Below are 24,469 nucleotides of genomic sequence, written 5' to 3' on the forward strand. Positions count from 1 at the left end.
GGGCTCTCGCCTCCCCGATACAATACATGATGTTTAGAAAAAAAAAGGCAAACAGTACAAGCGTATGAGTACAGACAAAAAGGAATATTACAAATGAGAATTTTTACAAAAATGTACAATTCCAGAAAACAAAGTGATGTGCATAGTATCATGTCGTACATTTCAAACAGAAAGTTCAACATATCAACAAACCTTCTTCCCGCTCCCACCGTGCAGCTCCCGAGCGACGTCGCTCCTCGGACGAGTTCGTGCTGGTGTCTTCGTCGTCCTCGTCGTCGGACGCCGCGTCGGCGGGCGCCAGTTCCACCGAGGACGAGAAGCCGAGCTTCCTCAACGTCCAGCTGCGCCACGTGGAGAAGGCCCCGCCGCTCAACGTGGTTTTCCAGACGCGCGGAGGCGGCGGCGGGGGGGTCGGCGGCGGCGCTGCCGCGGAGCCTGCGCCCCCCGCCCCCCGCTCCGCGTCGCCCACGCTGACGTGGAAGAGCCACCGCGAGGACAACGTGGCCGCCACCACGCCGTCGCCCACGAGGCTGGACAGACACGCCGCCGCGTCGGCCAGGTCTGAAAGAGCGGCCACCGCGGGCGCCGCCCGGACCAGAGTGCGTGCAGGCGTTTGTTTCGTGAAATTTACAAGTGCTTAGCTGAAGTTATAAGAAAAGTTGAAGTTGCATGTGATATAGGCAAGTGTTTGGCCATTTTTCGGAGCGTCTACATGTTTTTTATTTATTAATTTATAGTGTTAGCGGTGAGCCCTAGTGCTTTGCCTACAGTAGCAAAGGTATCATTACTCCGCTTGATCTCCATGGATGGACTTGGTCGTGATGTGCGCGTTGACTACTATTATCGCCTGAAGGCGTAAGGGCATGACTTGAGTGCGTATCGGTGTTTTTTTTTTTGTCGTGGATGTGTTTAGTGGGAGTGGTAGTCAAACGTGCAAAGTTGCAAATGAAATTTTCTTACAAGTAGATGTTGCAAGTTACTTGAATCTATTTAGCAATGGAGTTATCGTAAATCACTCGCCTTGAATCCTCCAATATAGCTTGGTCGCTATTGTGTCTGGTGGCAAAAACCGTCAAAACGCTTCAAAGTTCTCGAGTGCGTTAGGCAACGACAAGAAAAACGGTGAACACCGCAGCTTTGTTGACAGCCACTCTGTTATTGTACCACAAAAATAGAGGAAATTGTACGAGTTGGTAATTATTGATGGTTCGAAGAGGTTGGCATAGAAAGAACGCAAACTAGATGAACTGAAAGAAGAATAGAAGCTCCGACTATTTGCCACCTGTCAGCTCTTAAACGGTATGTCTGTTGTGCTGTTCGTTGCTCTAGTGTCTGTTTTTTTTTTCACGCCTACATTTTAAAACCACGAATTCTTGTCTGTTGTGCAGTTAAGTACTGATCATGAATTTGAACCAACTATAAACGACCACGCAATTCTGCTGCTTGAAAAGGCGCTTTGTCGATAGGATCTTCTATTATGACGAAATAGAAGCTGTCACTGCAGGCTTGTCGTGGCACTTGGATGCACCCCGCAAAACCCCCATTCACAAGGCGATTCTGACGCTAGAGTGATTCGCATGAACAGACTGTTTAATCGGCAAATACAACATAATATTAGCGAAGGAGGCTGACCCGTGAGAAGCAGTTCTTATGAAGGAATAGCTTTGTGCAGTCGACCCTATACGTATTCATGTAACACTAAGTTTGACACTTCCCCTTCCGAGACAAGCACACTCGTGACCAGTGTACCGTGCATCCATAAGACCAGTGCTGCTGTTCGGCCTTGTTGGTGTGTCGAAGTAGCGATGTAAACCGCTGGTGCAGACGAGGACAATAGATGAGGACACGACACAAGCGCTTGTTTCACATCCTCCTCTATCGTCCTCGTCTGGTCCAGTGCTTTACACCATTACTCCATAACACCTTCCGTTTGGATCAAAAGCGCGATTGTTCCAGTTCTGCCTAGGTCTGTTCACTTTTGCTCTGTTTGGCTGACGGCGAGGGTGTCAACTCTGCGATGTCTTTTTCCCAACGCCAGACCGTGTCGGAATCGCTGGGTGTAGCCGAGTACCTGACGCCGAAGCGCGTCGAGCTCATCGAAGCTCCGGCGCCGGCCGCCAAGAAGGACGCCGGGGGCCATGCACGTGGCAGCCCTACCCGGACCGCTCTGTCCGATCACAGTGAGTGCTTCGCGCCTTTTCGCGAGAGGTATTAGCACCTTATTATACCCACTCCTAAGCTTAACGAGTTAACTCGCTCACAGTCTAACCTCTTGAGAGCATGCCGAACAAGCGTATGACACTGGGACGTTAGAGTATGCAAACAAGAAGACCGATTGTAATTGAATCGCAGAATGACGCGTCTTTAATCATATGCCCTACACACTGGACTGCCGAAATGGCCTGGTAATTGAAACTTACATGGCGCTGCATGCACGTTTATATGCTGTCTTCGCCAGTGGACTCCCTTGCCTTTTTTTTTTCGATATCTGTCGTATTAGAGCTCAGCCTTGGCGCGAAGCACTTTCTTGCCATACTCACAGCTGCACAAAAGCCGCATCTCTCGCAAGATTCTGGGCACATACTTACAACGCTCTTAATCTAAGAGGAGATTTGTAAGAGCAGGTGCCAACCATTTGTGGTGTCGGGCATATCATTATCGAAGACTGCCGGCCGATGGCATACAGCATTTACGAATGAACAGGTTTGTGCATCCCGCGCCACAACGGCTTAATTAGGTATGTCACATTTTTAGGCTACGCATGTGAGCAACCTGTCCATTAAAATTATTTTGCTTTGTCGATAATTGTTTCTGATCGACGCATTTGACTGAAAAAAGAACTACCTGTTTCCCCATGTCATTGATAGCCCGAACCGCACTGCACAGTGGCGTTTAAGGGAAGACTTATCTTGGGCACTGTTTATGCAGGTATTCTTTCATTTGTATGAGTTAATTATGCCATGTGAAGGAATACATTGCAGAGGAGCTACTTAGCAGACCCATTGGCTTGGTGCTGTTCGGTTTGTCTCTACATTTTGTGTCGTTGTTACTGTTGAACGATATGCAAGAGAAAGTAAACACACCAAACTGAACACGTTGTCTTTCGACTGGTGAAACACGTTGCGCAGGATTTGCTTTTGGCTTCACCCCTGACGGCCGCACGCAGTATACGCACACTTCTGGCGATCTAGGAGAATCGCTTGTTGCATTAGCGCGTCGCGCAGAACCAGGCATTGACACGCCGCTCACATCCACCGTGTTGGATACGACAGGATGTTTACAGCCGCGCTACGCGCACTGTCTGCGTCATCCAAGCCGATACAGCGGTGCCTTCGATCACTTTCCCACGCCGTTGCTCGACTTAGTGCGTAAGTTTGTATTCGTGCGCTCGCTTCCGCGCAGTTCCGCGAGGTGGCGTCAGGGGCGGTCCCCCGCTGCGACGGAGCTCGAGCGTCCAGATGCGCAGCCGCGATGCCATGTCGGCGGGCCGGGCCTCACCCTGGGACACGACGGACTCGGCCGTCACGCCGTCGTGGATCCTCGAGGCAGAGCGAAAGAAGAAGAGCGGCATAGACTGGGCTCGCCTAGGTGAGAAAAGAAGGCTAGGCACTGCCTACACAAAGCATTTCTTACACAGAATTGGCCGTGCGGAAACCCCCGAATGTGATTGTGGATTTGTAGACGAAGATATATATCACCTCCTTCTAGATTGCCCACATCACGACACACCAAGAAGCCGACTTAAATCAGCGCTGATTAAATTAGACCGCAGACCTTTCAGTTTAAGGAAACTTTTGGGCCCTTGGCCAACAACGGCCTTACAGAAGAGTGCTTTAAAAGCACTAAAGACTTTTCTTGAAGACAGCGGCATTGCTGGACGTTATTAGCGCTTTCATTGTTCCCTTCATTTCATTGTCACTGTATATATCCATCTGTTTGTGAATTATGTTATGTTGACTGTTCTGTTGTTACTGTATGTGATAATGCATTTACACGATGTATGTACCACCCGCTGACTAGACAATGTGTTATTAGGCGACAATATTTTTGTACTTTTGAGACTTCCATCTACGTAAGTGTGGAGAGATTTACATTGTATATTGTATGTACCATGTATTCCTTACGTCATAGTGTTCCTGTGGAAACGTTGCGTGATAAGTCCTGATGCTTGTGTGAAAAGACTATCCGATATGTAACCTTGAACCCTGTACGATGTATGACGGAACCACTCAAGAGATGAGGAGTAGCCGGCGCCTTAAACTGTGCGCCAACATCTCCTTATATCATATCAATAAAAAAAAAAGGTGCTCGCTCATTGCTGGCGGCATTGTAGACAGCGCCCCTGCTAAACCGTCCTTTCATGTTGCTCGAGGGAGGCTGCCGATGGGAGCAATGTGAAAGAACGAATCTAAACCTGCATTAAAGAGTGTATAAGTGGCCGAACCACTGTGGAGATCGCAGCTACCTATCGCGCGAAAGCACTCAAGGGCAGAAAAACGGAAGAGTATGGATTTATGTAGAGTATGAAATTGTTCCACAAGACTCGGCGTTCGTCGGGAAAAGAAGCAAAGGGAAAAAGGAAGAAGTGTCCGAAGGGAAACTGCTTCATACACATTTGCACGAGTTCAGTTGACCTTTCACGGTATTGCGTATGGATTGCGCGGGCTGATGTAGGTGCACAATGGCAGTGTGTAACTATGTTCTGTGTGTATCTGTAGAAAGGGTCGTTGCCTCGTCAGACAATTTAGCATTTAAAATCATCCTGAACTTTGTGTAAGGAACCAAATAAACGAAGTGAAATGAAGTTCGAATCGCTATTTCGTGTATTATCATTACTTGGAAATGAATTCGTGTTCCTTCTCATGTCGCTCACACGGGCTCAAGAGCGGCATACACCGGCCTCGGTTGGGTTAGAGAAGGTAGCCGTTTCTTGTTGGCAATATTGTACAGTGCAGATTAGTTATAATTTTCGGAGATCAGTATGAAAGGAAACATTCAAATTTGCATTGGTTAAGCCATAATGTCTGAACATATATGCATGTCGAAGCTAGCTAGCGCATGATAGACACCCAAGTAGGGAAATACTTACACGCAGGGATCCGCGCACAACACGAAAGCGTTGCCCAAGATTTCATGTTTAGCGGAGAGAAGAGAAATTTAGAAAATGGAAGGAAATGTATTTTGTGGCTTCCTACAAACTCGCATGTCTGGTTCTGATCGACACGTCGTCAGTAACCGACGCTTCAAAACGGAGTTTGCATTCCCTTTCAGATTGCTAACCGGTGTATTCGACTGTCCTTACCCTCAGTTCGTTGTACGTTAGGTTTCTAGTACAGTTCATTAAATGCCGTCTCGTCGTGCAAGAACTTGTCTATATATGATTCGCACCATGTTCCTCCTGCAGTTATTACATGCTTTCTTTCTTTGTTCTTTTAGGGCGCAGAAGTAAGCATGAACGTTGACCTGTACAACATTGTTTTAGTTTACATAAGTATAAAGGAGCTTATTTTTGTGCAGTATTTGTGAATATAATTTAAGCTTAATTCGTTGTCCACTGCGTCCAAATACTGAGAGCCGTGAAGAGAGCAGTGAAGTTCTCTAGGTTTTCATCGCAGTATAGCCTTCACGTGAGGATGAAAAATGAACTGGATCTTATTTTACACGATCGACGTCAGTAGACAACCGCAGGTTCTAATCCGCAGGCCTTGTCGAAAGCTCTGCGAGACACCCCGCGTGTGACAGTATCCATTACCAGTACCAACTGTACAGGCGCGGCATTTCATGGGCCTGTGTAACAAAGGGATCGACTATTCAGATAAGCACATTCGCTACTTGGTAGTAATTCAAGGTGCGGAAACGTTCAGAAGTTTTACCATGCATGTCCCTCCGGAATAAATGCGTGTTTCAATAAGAAATAACAAATTTCAGTAATAAATTACAAGGATTCTCGCCACAATGGAGACCATGCCAAGGGGGGTCAATTTGCGAATATATCTTATTTTATTTATATTTATTATATGCGAAAGCCTGTTCGCGACCTTGCAAGTAGCTGTGAGTGCTTTCCACGAAGTTTCGCACAGCGCTTACTTCGAACGGCTGTCAGCTTCAACCTTTAAGCTAACACAAGGGCGTCAGGTCAAAGTAAGTTAGATGGCACGGTAAAAAGCGTACGACCGAATTTACTGTTCTTACTTTTTTTTTCGAGTTGCAAACTGTTGCAGTGCCAACAGCGACAGAACATTTCTCCAGCAGAGTTGTCTTGCTCTTTCTTTTCGGCCGGCCGCAGACAAATCTCTGTCCCAGTCCGGTGGCAAGCGGGCGACAAACCTGTCCAGCGAATGTCTTCACCAGCCGACTTCGGCCACCGAAGTAGTGCCTGACTGGCTGAAGGAGATTCGAAGGAAGAAACAGGAGGACGCCTCCATCAGGCTCTCGAGGAGTTCAGGTACGTAAATCACACAAACACACACACACACACACACACAAAAAGAAAACTTACATTCGTATGTTTTCAAGAAGCTTTGTTTATGCATGCACCTCCATTTTTCCTATTACGTAGAGAATCCTCTGAAGTCCCTCCGTTTGGATAAAATCCCCCTCAGCATAATATTCCTGAGATTCCTGAGGCCTCTTGGTACCTTAAGTTCATTTTGTGCGAGCTATGCATTGCCACACATATATATGTTAGTTTTGGGGCCAGAAAATTAGAAATTTTGAATTTTTCGTATTTCAAACTTTTAGCTTTCTGCGACCTTGTGGATATCGTCGTCTGAACTACTACTTCGAGGTTGAACAAGTTGGTTGAGTTGACATTTATGCAGTTCAATTCTTATGTGTAGTAAGTATTGGATCATGGCGAAAGCAAGGTGCCAGTAACCTGTACCACATGGATGCCAACTCCTCCAAGACTTTCGCCTAACAAAAATAATGTGGGTGTTGGGTTAATATCCCTACGAACCGTCCTCGTTTATACCTTTTACTGTAAAATGAGTCTACAGGCCAGTAGCATAGTCTCGTGTCATTACTTTACTGAGCGCTGTAAGTGTTGTACCAGAAGCTAGCGTCGGTAGAAATAATCCCCAGGCTTTAGGCAGCCATGTAATTTACTGTGGCACGTTTGATGTAGCCTCTATATTGTTCTCGGAACACAGAAGATATTGTAGAGTCTGAAACTCACCGACTCCCTTTTTAGCATCGACTCGTATCGTTCGGCATGTAAAAACCTAAAATTTAATCAATTTAATTCAATAATTCACTGATATCGACTTTATCAACAAAAGCGGATGTTTTCCCTATCTTTGTTGCACAGCCGGGTTGATGTGGTTGTCTGTGCACTAAACTTAACTGCTGAGCAGCCACCGATACAACGCTTTGCGCTGAATAGCACTAAGCTGATGACACCTTCAAGGATAGTTAAACTTTGTTCACCCAATTGGTCGTGTAAATCGGCTATGCTGTCAATACTTTTGTAGGAGGCGGCGCGAGAAGGTTGCCGCCGTGGCCATTGTTCATTTAGGCCGGACGACCATGGTGGCGCCGGATCTCGGGAGCGGTCGAGCGCGCGAGCGTGTTCTATTCTTGCGCTCCTTTCTCTGGAGCCGTCTTCTTCGTCACCGGCTATGGACCATGAACTCTTGAACGAGCAACCGTTTTACGCCGTTCGTAAAACACCAGGTTAATAAACTGCCTCCTGATCAGTTCATTCACATACACTTCGATGGCTGCGCACCCCCTATGATCGACATATTGTAACAAATCTCAGAACGGAGGTAGTCTCTGGCAATCAAAAGCCAGCCTTCAGAGGTAGATAGTTGAGACAGTTATAAACGTGCAATGGCTTCGTGTTAATTCCAACGTTTCATGTGGCCTCTCCTTCATCAAAGCCTTCGCAGGGAACCTTGGGCTCACTTGCCCTGGCCACCGCAATGACATTGATTGACTCAGAATATACTCGACCTGACTAATACAAATTCACATTTTGACACACTGACATTTCGCAGGCAGCCAGGAGAGCAGGGGCAGATCTTCGCAGAGCTTTCCGTTCTTTAGTGCCCCTTGCAATTTGGCTGTGCCTTCGCCTATCATATCTCCAGCATGATGATTGGCTGAAATTTTATCGTATGCACAATTCTCTCGTAAGAGTTTTCCTGTAAGTGCGGGCCCAGTTGTTGTGACCGGCTCCTAGTACACCTAGTCATGCGCCAAAAAACGTTCGGAGATCCTGCTTAGCCAGCAGCGCGAAAACCCCCATACGTATCCCCAGGCCCCAGCCAGCACAGTTCCCCCAACTACCTTCGTGTCCTGACCTCGCGGCGTGATTCGCGCACCTTTCACCCTCTCGCCTTCTTGAAACAGGCTCTAGTCCGAGGGAACCCGACTTCATCTCCCTTACCCCGGACCAGTTCGCCGTCGACAGCCTCGAGGCAGACGCCCAGCAAGGTCCGCTTAACCACCACCACCACCACGACCACGACAACGACGGGGATTACGACGAGCCCTTTGCCCTACAAGATTGCGTGTGCGGTGCCCTGGGCGGCAATTCGTCTCCCGAAGGTGCCTTGATTCGCACGAAGACCCACTCACTCCTTCCGGCCTGTCTTCCTTTCCTTGGGAGCGCTAACAGACCCGGTTCGACTCTCACTGAGATGGTCTCTCTCGCAGGAAGGAAAATGCAAAAAACGCGGTGCTTGTCTCGTGTCGGCCTGCCTGCAACCTGCGGCATGTTTGCGAACGTGTCTCTTTCTCTTTCTCCGTGTATGTTTGTTTCGACGCTGTTTTTTCACACGACTCGGTCACGAGGTGAGGGAATGCGGAATGCGGAAGCGTCTGGGTACTTACTGCTAGCTACGTTTGGAGAAGTGTTCCTTTCGTTGTCACTTTCTGTACTCATTTGTCGTGTGGGCTGTTCTTTGGCGATTGGAGACGTCATGGTGATGGCTGTATTCTTTCTGTGCTGTATGTTTACATGCATTCACACCATTTTCTGTACAACCGTTATACTGACATCGCGATCGCTCGTCTAATGTCTCCATTCTTCGGGAGGAATATACTGTTGCGGCCTTTTTTTGAATAGTTACCGAAGCATGCCATATTGAGTCAAGCATGAGAATATTGGTCATCTTACCGTTGCAAATGGCCATTGGCTCTTAAGGGGAAAGGCTGGTGATTGCTTCATTTACGTCACCTAACAACGCGTTTTCCAAATAATACGATAATGTTACATTGATCTTGTTTTGCTAAATTCTAACTCATCGTGAGATATTCTGGACTTTTAAAATTTTCATAATGATGTTATTGAGAAAAGTAATATTTGGTAGTTTCTAATGTAGAGCTTTAGAGTTCTTTAATATCAAGTAGCTTAATAGATTCTAGAGAGCTCCAAGCTGGGACAATGCAATTCCCTTGGCCTTCCTCGTTTTCTGTGCGATGTTGTAATTCTCGGATGAACTGTTCTAGCTCTCGTCTTCTACTTGTAAGTTCATCAGCTTTTCGCAGAAGTCGCGGCGTTGAATTTCGTTGCATTTTCTTCTTTAACCCCAAGCACTCGGTTAACTTAAGGTACAAAACGAAGCATTAGCAGACAATATAATTTCGAAGTCCAGTCCTACAATGCGTAGTGGCATGCATAGGCCGATTTAATCCACCAAATTGCCATACTGAGGCAGTGGTTGTCGCAGCCTAGATGTGTTCAATCCAAAATAACTAGGTTAAGAATGTTTTTTTTTTTCAGTCAGGCCGTTCGTTATGGAGTATCACAAAACCTTAAATATCCTCTCCTAATCTTAGCTGAAAATACGGTCAGATATAAATTGCGGGTGACACCCTTTCTTTTTTTTTCTCTTGTTTCGGGGGCGGGGCACTTAAAGTAAACCTCGACAGCCGTTGCGCCGTTTCGTGATCTTCGCACGTCAAGCGCTGAACATCAAAGGGTGGTAAAAAGGAGGAGTACATAATTCGTTACTACAAATGGACTGTTGTGGCCCTAGTATGAATCGTACACTTGCTGTCTGTGCCTCTTGCCTGATAAAGGGCATGTAGATGAAGACGGAAGCTAAGTGCTTTATGAGAGCCTTCAATGTATATCTACATTGTTCTAGTGTACAGAACAATGCGAATTTGAGCGAGCAATAAATCCAGTTCGGTAGCAGATCCGTTAGTTCACAGGATGCTATTCTGAGAGGTAGGCCGATATGACATCCGAGTGAAAATTGAACCACCCACAAGACATGACTTTAAAAAACAGCAAAGTTTAACAAATCGATGCATAACTTATGTCTAGAAAGATAGAGCGAGACAATCAAGTCGCCAACGGTTGCCCATATATTGCTTCGCTCTAAGGCAGTAGCTCCGGACATATTGGTACACGTCTTGCGAGACAACTGCTTTACTGCTTCTTCATCTTTGGCTGACTGTTTCCTAGCTAACGTTGTGGCAGTAACTACACAACTTTTTGGAAATTTTAACAATAGGCTTTAACAATATATGTTAACAGTAGTACTTCTGCGTTGAGGACAAAACTGCAGATTCTATAAAGAACGTCTCTTCCCATTTGACCTCCGTCCCGTCCTCCGGAAGTAACGGCAAGCTCATATTGTCGTTTCACCTCATCGTATTCAGCATCGTGGCAAAATAAGCTCGTCCGAGCTCAAGCAGTGGTAGCATTGCTGGAGAAAGTCACCAGCAACCTAAAACGCCAGCAAACAGTCACCACCTTTGCCTAATGACTGCAAACCTTACATATTAGCATCATATCTTGCTTAGTTTTTGTCTGTGATCATCACCTACCCAGCTTGACGTGCGAAATCGCCAGAACCACGGCCTTGGTCGGGTGCGTTTGCCTACCCGTTGGAACTGGTGTTACGCTGGTGCTTTGCCTTATTGATCGCATTACAGCAACAAACTATCGAAAATATGAAAGTTTCCATGCCATATAGTAAGTTGTGCTAGGAAAGGGGCCATAACATCCATGTAACCTGCAGGGAGGTTTATTCGTTTGCGATAACATAAAGTTCGCCTAACAAAAATATATGACAGAGCAGGCGCTCTCTAGTTGGGAATACGTGGTTTATAAGGGGCCTCTAGCCATTACTTAGAGCATGAAATGCGGCTGGTGAAGTTTAGAGGAAATAACGGTTTCCACTTGTCCCAAGTTTATTGTCATTATGACAGGACGAGTAGCATGTCAGCTCTACCCGGATCATATTTGCGCAGAAGGAGAGGTTCGGGACGGGGAAGTCTGATCTGTGTTAGCTTAAAACAATAGACAAAGGAACGAACAAAACGGGGCAACGCTCGGGCGTCCAGATGACCTTCCGTGTGCGGTGTTGCTGGAAAGCCTCAGCGGCGGCGGCGGCGGCGGTGGCCCGCGGGCGCCGAGCAGCCGCCGGGACGACTCGGTCGGCTGGCCCGAGAACCTCAGCGCGTTGCTGGACGAAATCTTCAGCGAGGCCGAGGAGTCGTGCACTACTCCCTTCCCGGCACTGGTGCCCTCTTGTGAACCGGCGGTCGCGGCGGAGGCGCAGCAGCGGCAGCAGCAGCAGGAGGACGAGAGAGGCGACGCCGAGATCTACGTCAACGTCCCCCTCAGGGTTGCCCGGCCAGTCGAAGACCAAGACGCGGAAGAAGTAGCTCGCGACGAAGGCGCGTCGAAGTCGCCCGTCGAAGTCGCCGAGTGCTCCGAGACCACAGACTTGCAGACGGTTGCAGACGACGTGAGCCAAGCCGTCGCCAACACTGCCGCGACCGCTGCCAGCGCTACGGGTAGCTCGGTCGCCGCCGCGGTCGCGGCCGTACACGCCGTCAGCATGCACTCGCCCAAGCAGGCGCTCATGGAGGAGCTCAAGCATGTGCTCCAGAAGCGCTACACCATGGAGGTCCTCAGAGGTAATCACGAGCGCCTGCAGTCTCCGTGTTTGTGTCCGTCGGCGCTTGCCGGACCACCTTCGCTGGCACGCGCTGTGGGCGTTCCAGTGTCGGTGTTGATGCTTCCTCTTCTGTTCCTGCGAGCTTGTCGCCCCCGGTGATGCTTGGCGCACCACAGCACGCCGTACCGATGATGGTCATTGCGAAACTTGAGAAGACGGCTTACAAAGGAGCTTAGAGTCATAGAGAATGTTAACTGAAATGTAGAAGTAGTTACTGTATCGAGTGGCCCACATGAAAAGAAAAAAAAAAGTTTCGTCTTAATCACCATAGTTTTGCATCATCTTATCGCGCAGTGCGCTGCGGAGTTCCCTTGAGTAAAACGGCGTCGCCACATGTGTAACTAGCGCGCAGACGAAAGAGCAAATGCTTGCTTACTCGACACATTGATAATGACGAACGCAATAATAGAAAAAATTGACGCTAATTAAAAAAAACGACGACCAGAACACTCTTAATTAGTGTGGGGGCTTTCACCTCAGCTCGAAGTCTGTGGGTTGAACAAAAACAATACATCGTTACTGCGCTACTGTGATCCGCCATTTTCAAAGCAAGCGTTGTTATTGGTACAAACGTAAGCGCCGTAGGAGCTACTTTTGGCATACTGGACCTTGCGAATCACTACGTCGCTACTAATAGACTAACTGATCCCTGTCTTCGCCTTAGTACGGGTGACCATGTGTAGACGAGTTTGCGTGATACGCCCTTGCGGGATTGTAAAGTTTTGGCACCCGGAACTCGTGCTTGTGTAAAATGCACTTCGAGGCACTTGGAACGAAAGTAGTAGGAGAGAAACAGGACATTCGATCGGCTGATCTTAAGGGAACTGGGTTGAATGGAAATGAGCTCTAGATTTCTGGGAGGCATTGTGGCAAATACTAATAAATAGTGACCTTAGCAATTTATTTCATTAGGATGATGCCATGCAGGTCGTTCTTATAGCTTTCATAGTTCAGTAAAATAGCGCTAAAGCTTCTTCCATTCAGTGAACTAATTTACCTGTTTGCCAAACCAAATAAAACGACATCACATGATCAGGACCTTACTGCTTTCGGTTTACTTGAGGGGGCGCCATGGCCGTTCGAGTAAAGAAAAGAAGTCCGCATATTGATGTCTGCAAATGTCTGTTGATTGTCTTCCGTAACAGTTCAATAATCACAATAACGTGAAGGTGGATACCTCCCTTCGTCGGTAATATTTTTGTTTAAAGTACCGGCAGATGTATAGTGCAAGAAAAAAGCCCACACTGAACCAGCACAAACCCTCCGCTTCTGCCTTGCACTCTCTCACCTCGTGTGCCGTGTGACAGCACCGTTGTTTACTCCAGAACGCGCCATGCGTACCGTACGTCGTTTGCTTCGCGACAGCCAGATCGTTCTGAACATGAGCGGTTGCATAATGGTGCGCTTTGTCTTGCTCCCCTGCAGAGGATATTCTGAACGAAGCTAACGTTATCGACAGTGCCACACCGCGTCCTCAGACCAGGAGCCCAACAGAAGCCTCCAGGAAAACGCCACCGACCGCTGCCCAGAGATCAATCGAACAGCAACCGTCCAGCACGGCGATCAGCGGCGCTTCTTCCATTCCACCGCCGCCTCCTATGCCTCCGAGCGACTTCTGGTCGAAGCCCAAAGAAGTGTGGTTCCAGCAGGAGCTGCAGAAGCCTGGCGATGGCCGCCTAGTCGCTCCCGTCTGCCAGCGGGACAGCGAGACGCAGACCCACACCGTGGACTACGGTGTCCAGGTGGCGTCACCCGTACAGGCGTTCAGCCCTGGATCCATGCTGCACACGATGGCTCCCTTCGCGACCTACACGCGGCCTTTCGTTGCTCCTGGAGGCAACCAGGTGCTTCTCCTCGACGACCGCGGGGTCCAGCTTCAGTCCGGACCGCTGTACGCGATGCCCATATACGCAGGGACGACGCCGACCTCGACTTCCGATGGCGCGGTACCACTGCCGCCAACGCCGGCGGCGGCTGCGGCGACCGGAGTGTTCCCAGCCACTCCAACCATATTCATGGCCCGGGACGACGACCGCGTCACCAAGAGGGTTGCCATGGAGTCCAAGTCGACCTCCACCGACGCGTACTTCGCACCCACCCCGAGCCCAGCATCCGCGGCCTCCGGTACGACGGGTGGTGGGGACACCAAGAGCCTTCTCGACGAGGTCGAGAAAAAGCTGGAGGAGGACAGGAAGCCTCCGGATGAAATCCATCCTCGAACGACGACGCCTGCCGCAGGGGGCGTGTCCAAGATCACTACGGTTGAGACGATGACCATCATGGAGACGTTGCAGTCTACGACGGTGTCCAGGCGCTCCATCGACGAGACGTCTCTGAAGTCGGTGTGCGCTCGTTCGGAGAAAGAGGACGTCCTGTCAGGCCTGTCCGAGTCTCCGATACCTTTCGCCGACGACGACGACGCGATGGAGGAGCTCGGATTCTCGTCCCGGGTCGAGTCCAGGTCCGCTTCCCGAGCTGAAGAAAAGGCTGAAGCGGTGAGCGACGAAAAGGTCACCATGTACTCGTCCAGTAGGAAGCCTTCGGTGCCTCACACAGAACCAAACGAACCGACCCAGTTGCGCGACGTCAGATCGCCGCCATTTTCAAAGCAGGTTAACGGTGAACAAACAACACCAAAGGCGGCTTCCCCGCCTCAAGTTTCATCGCCGCCTCGAGTTTCATCTCCGCCGCGAGCGTTCACCCCACCTCGGGCTGCGACTCCTCCACATTCGTCGACGAAGCGTCCCATGCTGAACGGCCATCGCAGTCCACCTCACAGTCCACCTCGCAGTCCACCTCTCGAGACGTCCTTCGATGTCGTAGACAGAGGTTTCCACACCGAGCCCCTTAAGAAGAGGACCCCGAACGGAGTTACCGTCTTGTCCGGCTCCAAGGGGGAGTCTGTCACTTCAAAGTTCCAGAGGCCGTCCTGCATCAGTCCTGCCAGCTCTACAGTCACAACAGGTAGGAACTTGTTTTGCAATGTGCTATCGTATCTTTATTGTACAATACTGTCCACTGTGTAAGGGAAACAACTATTTAGGACAAAAGGTAAGAAACGTCACTTTCTTTAACTTTTTGGCAGCAAACGTTGATCTCAGACGGCAGACGAGCATGCATTGACAAAAAAAAATTTTTTTGCCGGCTTTCGCGTCAGTTGTGGTTTTTATATCAGGCCCTATAATGCTAGTAATGTTGCTACGTGAGAATCATACAGTGTATCAGAGGCATTTTTTGGTAGCTTCATGTACAACAAAATGTTTCTACGGCCACATCAATACTAGGCTTTACACTCGCCTGCGGTGTTTTCTCTTTATAACCGTGCTGTTCTTGCATGCTCTTGTCATTGTAATTTTGTAAGATCGTGCCGGTTTCTTAATTTCTGTAAGCGACATTTTCTATAAACAAGAAAAGCAAATACCTAGAAAAAGAAACAGTCTTGTTAAAAACAAGCTTCAGCTGGAGCCAACTCCCACGTCCATATATTCGAATAGATGTGAAAGGCATAAACTCTATCATTCTAAAACAGCTAAACTTACTTCAATGAAGCTTGTTGCGTCGTGGTGCGTCCGCACGATAGGTCCTTGAAACATTTTTTTAGTCTGGTTTGTTATGCGGGCCAGTCTAGGTGACAGTCTAATCAAAGGGGTTGGTAGATCGATCCTTATACCACTGCAGATTGTGTGCCCTCGGCTTCAGTGTGGTAGCGTTATGCAGATCAAGATTACTTTCGGTTATTTAAGGAAGTATTGTTCTCGGCGCTTGGGTAACTGGCGCGTTGATTGTAATCGAAGTTTCGTAGAAAAAGCAACGGACGATCGTCAAAACTTCCTACCGTTCTGCGATTTTCATCCTATCTAACAATACGGAATAGCCTTTCATTAGATTGGCGTTCGTGCTACGCTTGAGTGATTGTAATTCATTACAGTCGCTCAAGTCTACCATGAACGCCTGTGACTTTTTTTTAAATTTGGGAGCATAGATGTAGCCGACATTATGATCTTTATTTTAATACCGTTCTTCTCTAACATTTCTATTCGACCTCAAACTTGCGAATCTTACAAACTTACAAACTGGAAGAAAGTACGCTGTTAACAAGCGCCAAGTGCTCACAATGCAGTCGCAGCTGTGAGTGTAAATGCTTCGGCGTATAGTTTGATGCATGAAAGTAAACTTACCCCATTTCCTTGTCCAATCACCTTAGTCAAGGCAGCGCAGTTCCTTCCACTTGCCGGCTGCCTTGCCATTTAGCTGACGCTTCCTTTCGTACGTCCATGGGCAGGTCCCGACGGAACGCTCAGGGGAGCCCACGCAAGAGCCGCGGCTCAAACCCTGGCCTCTGCCACGAAAGAATACTGCAACGGCGACGTCCGCAGACCCCTGGGGCCGTTCAAGGCGACCAAGTCCATGAGCGACTCCAACCTGGGCGCCAGGACGAGACCCACGAAGAAGCCCATGGCGTCGCAGGCCACGCAGACTCCCAACGGCGTGATTCCGACTTTCGAGAGGCGCGGTGAGGGTGGCTTCGGGGGCCGAGCCATGGGCGTGCAGACCGACGACCGGATCGAGTCGTTCCTCAGGGACACGCTGCGCAGCTCGACCAAGGAGGTGGAGTTCGTCACCAAGGTCGACAGCAGCCAGCCGTCCAAGACCTTGAGGAAGAAGGTCACCACCAAGATCCTTCGCGGCACAAGCGGCAAGGCCGGAGGTGTGCGAGAGATCATCGAGGAGATCTACGGTGAGCTGGGAGTCGGGCCCAACGAACACTTCGCCAGTAGTATGAAAGGGAAACCCTTGGGGCTGTTAAGAATCAATCAATCAACCGATAAATCAATCGGTCAAGCAATTACTTCTCAGATCAATGAACCTATGAATATATTACCCACTAAATCAACGAATTCAATCAATCAACACGCTGTGTGCGTACATTAGAAATTTCAAAGGTGAATTTAATAATGCCGCTTCAAATCGAAATAATCCACTCAAGTTTCTGGCTTTCAATTTCTTTAACATTTGAGTGCGGCCCAGTCTATGTGGGCGTACAGTTGGGAGAGCCTGCCTGCCTGCAGTGGGAAAACATTTTAGGCTGCTTCGAAAGTTCCCGTTTCGACCTGATGGGAAAGTGTTGTGAAATTGCACTTTAGGCAAATAGATGAGGTCCCTGTTTCGACGTACTTAAAGACAAAACTACGCGTAGGTGGCAAAGGAAAAAAAATAGAGTATTTCGCATTTCGTTTGATATTCCAAGCCTGCGTTTCTCGAAGTGCCAATTTCATTTGTGGACAATATTTCCTTAATACAACGCAGCTCCAATCAATTAATCCAATCAGCCGAGCTATGTAGCCAACAGCTTATCAATCCACAACTGAATGAATCGCTCAAATCCCCATTTACTTGCAGATCAGTCGTCGTCGGTGGTGGTTCGTCCCAGCACGGCCATCAAGAATGTGACGCGTAGCGTGCAACAGACCAGCGATGGCCAGAAGTACCTGACCACGGTCATCACGGAGGCACCGCCCACAGGACGCTCGAGGAGGAACCGTAGGAGGGGATTCGTAAGTGTCGATTGTAGTGGCGTTAGGTGTCGATAATAAGTGGCCTGTTGTGGCTATCTTGCACTTTCGACGGGAAAGGGACGCCGTCTCGTCTGCGAAACTTATGAGCGTGTTTTCAGATTCATTTTCTTTTTTTCGTGCACTCTCACTTGTTTACGGAGGTGTATCTGTTAGTGTTCTTTACTCTCAGTGCACTCAATTTAGCGAATGTTCGTTCAATTTCACTATCCTACTGAGGCGTTATTCTCGGACGATCAATTTCAGTGGTGCTCTATGACCTTTGGTGACGCAGTCCCGGGCGCATTGTATGACTTAAGCGGTTTTGCTCAACCGCGCAGCCAATCAGCTCAACCGATTTTGCTCGGCCAGCCAATTAGCGCGCACTGAAAATGATATCCCCGATAGTGATCATCCGAGAATAAGTCTCCAGAGCTTAATTATCACTTCTTCCGTCTGCATCTAGCTTTGCTTGACCTGCGACAAGGAGTAGCACAGGCCAGTTATCGCGCCAACCTCTTCTTTAATTTCGTATTAATAAAAAGCAACTTAAACGCACAAAAGGTCGTGTTAAGCAAGTTTAGACTCGTAGTGGGCTGCTTAAAAGCCTTATTTTCATTAATTTATCTAACAAACTGCTCATTATTACGGGAGAAAAAGGCGAATTATCTATATTATCCAAATTTCAGCGCCAGTGCGGGAGTGTGACGTCAGCAATTTCATTATATGTATCTTCTCACATTTGCACTGATTTTTTCTCTCGGAAGTTGTCGAAACGTGGTACGTTTTACATTGCGCTTTGCTCTTTATTGTATTAGAACGCAATGTCACCTTTCTATGCAGATGAACACTTAACCATAACCAGAGCAGGCGCCGTCCAAATCTATAACACGAAATGTTAGGTACGCTGACACCCGTCTTACATTTTCGTCCCCTTTCCGCTTTCCCAAGCGTTCTATAGCGTCCATTTTGCTGTCAAAGCGATTATGACTTTTACAAATAATTTGAGAACGGGTTAATTATTCTAGCCCATAGATTCATCAGTAACATTCTATCGTTCTTCTTTATTTTTTTTTGAGATGGAGTCTATACATACCTCTGATAGTCTGTCCTGTTCAGTATACTAACTTTCATTTGAAATATGCACTGTTCCTTCAACACACCTTTTTCTTTTAAAAAAACAATAAGGGACAATAATATCCGCGATTAACTGTAGCAAGATATGACACCGGACTAGTTTCCACGCTGGGGACTACGATAAGGACACGTGTATGAAGACAAAAGCTGGATGGTTCGCAGTTATGAATACAGTTGGTGTCTGCGTAGGTTGCCGACACTGAATTTTAGATCCTGAAGCACTTGAGAAACCTTGCCAATTTCTTTAGAGTTGCTTTACTATTTTTCCATTGCCTTCTTTTTCTTTACAGGGCGATCCCGATACGCATATCATCATGGTATGACCTCTCCCAGGAGACAGCGTCACACAAGACTACAGTCAGCTCTCCCACGCGTCATGACTAAGTCATATATGTAGGCATCTGAGGTGGCCATCGGAATGGGCTCACCGTGGCTCCACGACCACGTGACCTCCAAGCGGGCTCTTGTTTCTGTTCCCCCTGCTTTCCGAAAAACTTTGTGAAGTGAGCTGCATTGTCATTTTTCTGCCCTGTTTTCAACGTATGCGCCTTGACCTCGTTTGGAAGGTGCGTCTGAAGACTGAGTGCTGACTGGATACCACATAACGTCCAGTGAGTTGTGCATTGCTTAGCACTGGAGCGAAATAGTGTATTTCTAGCCAGCGACGCCGTCTGTGTAAAACAACAGACACTGCCATGGGTGTAATGACCCTGACCAAGGCTTCGATCGATCTTGATATCGTAATCCCTCACATTCCAGCGATTGTGACAAATAGCTGACAGGCGGTATACTACAAAGTGTTGGGTCTACGACGTCCCCAGATCTTGAGCAATGTTCTCGAGGCAGCCGTACTCAAGACACTCGTTTAGCGTGTGTTCTTGAACGTCCATCTTCGTTTTATACGTATCTCAGTCCTACAAATCAGGACCCGCCGTGGTTGCTCAGTGGCTATGGTGTTGGGCTGCTGAGCACGAGGTCGCGGGATCGAATCCCGGCCACGGCGGCCGCATTTCGATGGGGGCGAAATGCGAAAACACCCGTGTGCTTAGATTTAGGTGCACGTTAAAGAACCCCAGGTGGTCAAAATTTCCGGAGTCCTCCACTACGGCGTGCCTCATAATCAGAAAGTGGTTTTGGCACGTAAAACCCCAAATATTATTATTATTACAAATCAGGATGGAAGAACCCTGTGGCATGCGCACATGCTGTAGCCACATCAATGAGTTTGAACTGCGCGCCATGTTTGAATGTGTGCAGCTTCTACCGACGTTCAGCAGGCGGCGCTGCCAGTCAACGAAGAGAAAGCGATCTGATGCATGTGCCTCTTGCGGGCACGGGGTTAGGCATGGTTGAAAGGGTAGCTGGGGATTGGGTTCCCCTCCCCCATCTCTTATAAACAAACATGCAAGTTCAAGTGGTCTGACAAGACGCTCTAGTGCCCCACTCCCTTTGGTAAACAATAGCAACTTGTTAGATGCAGAAAACGGACTGCTACAGGCCGTTAGCTGTCTGTCCAGTTCAACTGGCCGCTTATTCTTACCGGTGCCTCTGTTTGCTTTTCGAGAATCGTCGATCCAATCGGCCTACTCGAAATTTCATGCGCTGAATCCGATTTAGCTAGTTTTTATTAGTTCTTCTTTTTCTTTTTTTGCTTTTCTGTCGTTGAACAAACTGTTTGGTTCTGTAGTTTTGATTTGTGTTCTTTGTCTGTCGTGTGGGCATAGCGTATCACTGCCGACGTCACGTATAGAACATTTTTTTCTCGAGAGCTGCACTGTCATCATGCTTTTGTTTTTTCTTACGCTTCCCAGACAAAGCTATGAAATTAATTGGTTGTGGTTCTATGTCCACTGCATTCGGGCACATTAGATGTGGACCCGGCCTCTAGCGCTTTAGTGAGCCCGTATATGTCGCGTGTGAATTATCTTCTCTGTGTACATAGGTGTAAATTATGATTATAGGAAGTAATATATGCCTGTTTTTTTAAAACTCCTTTTCTTGCTTTTAGGTATGAAATTTGTTCACTACCTTTTCTTCCTTTTATTTCTATCAGTCTTCTTTTAGTGCATTCGTTCTCCCCATTATGCTCCGGAAAGCTGTTTAACCAGAGCCCTTTGTCTGCAATACGTCTTTGTAGCGCTGTTTAATAATTACCCGCGTTTTGAGGCGCCTTCTTCCTTCAGCAGAGATTAAAAGGGCGAGCGGAGTGTTGGGTCGTCGGCGCCTTTCATTACCGGCTCGTTCAAGCGTACAGAGGAGTCTTTGCTGCGCTGTGCTGGTTGCTCAGATGAAAGTACGAAGAATAAATGCGTTATTCTATGTGAGTACCAGTTGCTGACTTGTTTCTTTTGTTTACATGAGTGATTCGATCGCAAGGAAGCTTTCCTTCCCTTGGGGTCTTCCTACTTAAAAGGAGGCTTCAGCTCGGGTGCTCCTATATAAATACATGTAAAAGGAGAACTCGTTTTTATCGGCAACCACTGCATTGAACTTGACAAGGTTTGTTGCATTTAAAAGAAAAACTTGAAAGCTAGTGACTGTTGGTTTCTAATATTGAGTTAGGTCGTCAATCTTTTATTAAACATTGGCAAAAATCGAAAATTTTCAAAAAACGATACTATCAAGTTTACAACTCTGTAACTCAACAACGAAAAATGGTAATACAATTACGTGAATTGCATCTAATAGTACATCTAAAGTGGAAGAAATTGATATGTTACACATGAATATAAAGAAAATTTTGTAATTTGGAAATACAGCTTTCGCAGAACCCTTGTAACCAACGTAACAAATTCACGTAATATCTAAAATGACATACGGAATTTGTCCGCTTTGAATGATCTAATGGATGCCGTTTACAGAACCGCCACATCAGTTCTTGATGCAGAGCTATAAATTTGTAAACTTCGTGCTTCTATTTTTTTTCAAACGGTCGAATATTTGAAAATTCTTTGGTGAAATTCAAGCCCTAAATGGAAATTCCGGTTCCAACAGACACTAGAATTTAACTTTCCCTCTCAAATGCAACAAATTTTATTAAAATCGGTCCAGGGGTTATCTAAGAAAAACGTTTTCGCGTTTTACATGTATTTGAATAGGCCGCGTCGGAGTTGGGCCCGAGCTAAAGCTTCAACATGCGTAACGCAGAAAATGGTTTGTTTTGGCCACTTCTGCACATATTTGAATTGAATTAATTGGTTGCACTTAAAGAAAAAAAGTTCACTTCTATATTCACTGTTGGAAGCAGAATTCTGAGTCAGGCCATCAGTTCTTTCAGAATAATTATGCAGACTCCTCGCACCTAAAGAGGTGTTCACTGTCTAAGGTTGTAACCAAACCAATCAGCGTATATCACTTTAATCAAAAAGCTATCGTCACTACCATTACCGAACGAAAATAAATACACGTACCCTTGTCTAACCCTGTGTCATGTCCTATAGCTTCACTGGTTACCCACCTTCACAGAGTGGAATGACTCCTCAAATTTGTAAGAAAGCGGGGAGAAACAAAGGAGTTGCTCGATTATTTCGGCTTCGCCGCACGCTGAGCAGCTCGGAGATGGAGCCAGGTCTCTGCTTTACCACCGGGAGTCCGTCCAGGAGCAGACGCTCTGAAGCCGCAGCAGGAGAGACCACTCCTGTTTTGTGAGGCCGTGATCAGGGATGGGACTTGGGGGCCGACTGCTGGCGACACGCCGATCAGGGTGAAGTGCCGTAAGGTGCTGCTGCAACGTGTGCGTTGCATATATAGTCGAAGGCCGTTACAATTGACGCTGACGAGTAAAGTGACGCCTCTGATAGGGCGTCAGCCCCCTCATTACCCTGGACGCCGATTTCGAGGGGGGCCACTGCAGCGAAAGCTTCAAGCATTGCCAAGTTACTGGTAACAGAGTGTCAAAACGATGACAAGAGCGGTGATTTTCTTGTAATGAGTACGCCACCGGTTTGTCCGTAGTGTCCCACCGGTTTGTCCCTAATGTTCCTATCGCTGTTTACTTTGTCATCACTTTCTCTTCCCCTCCCCTCTTTCCCCAGCGACGGGTAGCAAACCGCATCTCCCCTCTGGTTAACCTTCCTGCCTTGCCCCTTTCCTCTGTTTCTCTATCTACAAATATAAGCCCTGGACGGGCTCCGGTTCTGCTCTCTGACGTTTTCGGATATGTTTATTTTAACGAAAGACGATACGAACACTGAGTCACAACGACGGGACAATGCCACAAGGATCATAACATACGCGAAGTACGAATCACTGCATAGATGGCACTCTTTCAAAGGAGTGTCTGAGGCCATACTCGCTAACATATAACCACATGTGTTTAGAAAAAGTTTATTTCAACAATACGCCATACGAACACTGAGTCATAATCACGCCACAGTTCCACCAGGACGATAACATACAAAAAGTACGAAGCATTGTATACACAGCACCTGCTCAAGGAAGTGTCGGGGGACCCATTCACTGACATATAACCACAAAAGTGCACGGGAACGCACAGCTATACATAAACTAATTGCCCCATTATATGAAATGATGTTCAATATATACAGTGAACAAAATGGTTATGTACAATGATAACGATGATTATATTGTAATGAAGCTATGTGATGTGCATATACAGATATCATCATGTATATGAGAGCACGCGCACACAGAAATCATGGGCACCTACATTCTATGTGCATTCAATGAATGCTTTTGACGGCCTGGCTGCAAGAACCAGGCAGGTCGAAGAGTAATCCATAGTCGACCACCAGTCACCGACGAGAACCGGCACTACCACTGTGGAAGGAACTCCTTTTTCCCAAGGAAGAACAACTCCTCTAACAGAAACGAGAGTAGCTCGGAGTAGAGCCTCTCCAGAAGTGGACACAGAGCGCGGCGATAATGTCCGGCGGCAACTGCCTCATACCGGTTACGCTGTAGACAAAAGGTCCCCGCAGCAATTAAATATCGTGTGAAGCGGCCACGTGAACAGAGACCTGATGTAGTAAATCGATTAACTGCAAGGTCATGGAAACCAGCATACACGGCCCTCCAAAATACCCTAGCAACGACACATTGCAACAGCGCATGTTTATTGGATTCTTGAGGGGGGCAATTCGGACACAGCGAAGATGGGACTACGCCCCACCGCTCTAGCCTGTCACGAGTTGGAAGCACTTGCCACTCTAGACGCCACATTAAGTCGCGTAGGTGGTCAGGCACAAATGACGCAGCTCTCGCATTACACGACACATTCTTGCAACGTGCGCGGTGCCCTGTGTGAACTACAGGAAGCAGTAAGGTTGACATAGATCTACAACACGGTTTTCGAGAACGTCTACATCAGGCGATACCTGTCGTATGTGGCGATAAAATTCCGCGGCCGTAGAGCAAATGCAGGTGCGTATAGCACTTGTCCGTGATCTAAGTGCACTCCGGTAACATGTAACGAATTTTTGTGCCAAGGAAATAGCAGGCTTGCTTCAAAAGGAGTGATTGTAGCCAGGGTGATATCTTTCGGCAGAATTTGCTTAGCGAGCCCGAAATTCACCACAGGGAGATACGCGGGATTGTCTGTGACCCTCACTATTGTATGCGGAGCGGTAATGTTGTGGGTGAGAACGATGGCAGTCATGGGAGCGGAGATGTAATCACCATCGGGAACTGGCGTAGAAGGCGATATATCGATGTATGTGAAGACCTGTGGTGGAACGTGAACAAAATCAGTCGGTCTTAGGCGAATTTCATGTGGTGTCGGAAGAACGTCCAGCAGAGGCAGATCAAAACGCACAGTACTTGAGGAACAATCGAAGAACGCTCAATGAGTGGAGAGGAAGTCTAGGCCTAGTATGAGGTCATGGTGGCATTGGTAAA

At 47.6% G+C, this 24,469-nt stretch overlaps 1 protein-coding gene across 3 annotated transcripts in view; it reads left to right on the forward strand.

Annotated features, from left to right (window-relative positions):
• Positions 1–20,937, forward strand: part of LOC135897463 (microtubule-associated protein futsch-like) — a 291,670-nt gene extending 270,733 nt beyond the window's left edge. For 2 of the 3 annotated variants that reach the window (XM_065426078.2, XM_065426079.2), the window contains exons 8-16: positions 217–599; positions 2,039–2,180; positions 3,403–3,588; positions 6,287–6,445; positions 11,305–11,883; positions 13,350–14,888; positions 16,207–16,662; positions 17,325–17,479; positions 18,904–20,937. In XM_065426078.2, the coding sequence (XP_065282150.2) occupies positions 217–599; positions 2,039–2,180; positions 3,403–3,588; positions 6,287–6,445; positions 11,305–11,883; positions 13,350–14,888; positions 16,207–16,662; positions 17,325–17,479; positions 18,904–18,936 (3,632 nt within the window). In that variant the 3' untranslated portion in view covers positions 18,937–20,937. The remainder of the gene's footprint in view (positions 1–216; positions 600–2,038; positions 2,181–3,402; positions 3,589–6,286; positions 6,446–11,304; positions 11,884–13,349; positions 14,889–16,206; positions 16,663–17,324; positions 17,480–18,903) is intronic. The other variant, XM_065426081.2, reaches the window with a different exon arrangement.
• Positions 20,938–24,469: the final 3,532 nt, after the last annotated feature.

The sequence above is a fragment of the Dermacentor albipictus genome, chromosome 2 (assembly GCF_038994185.2).
Source record: "Dermacentor albipictus isolate Rhodes 1998 colony chromosome 2, USDA_Dalb.pri_finalv2, whole genome shotgun sequence".
Classification (NCBI taxonomy): Eukaryota; Metazoa; Arthropoda; class Arachnida; order Ixodida; family Ixodidae; genus Dermacentor; species Dermacentor albipictus.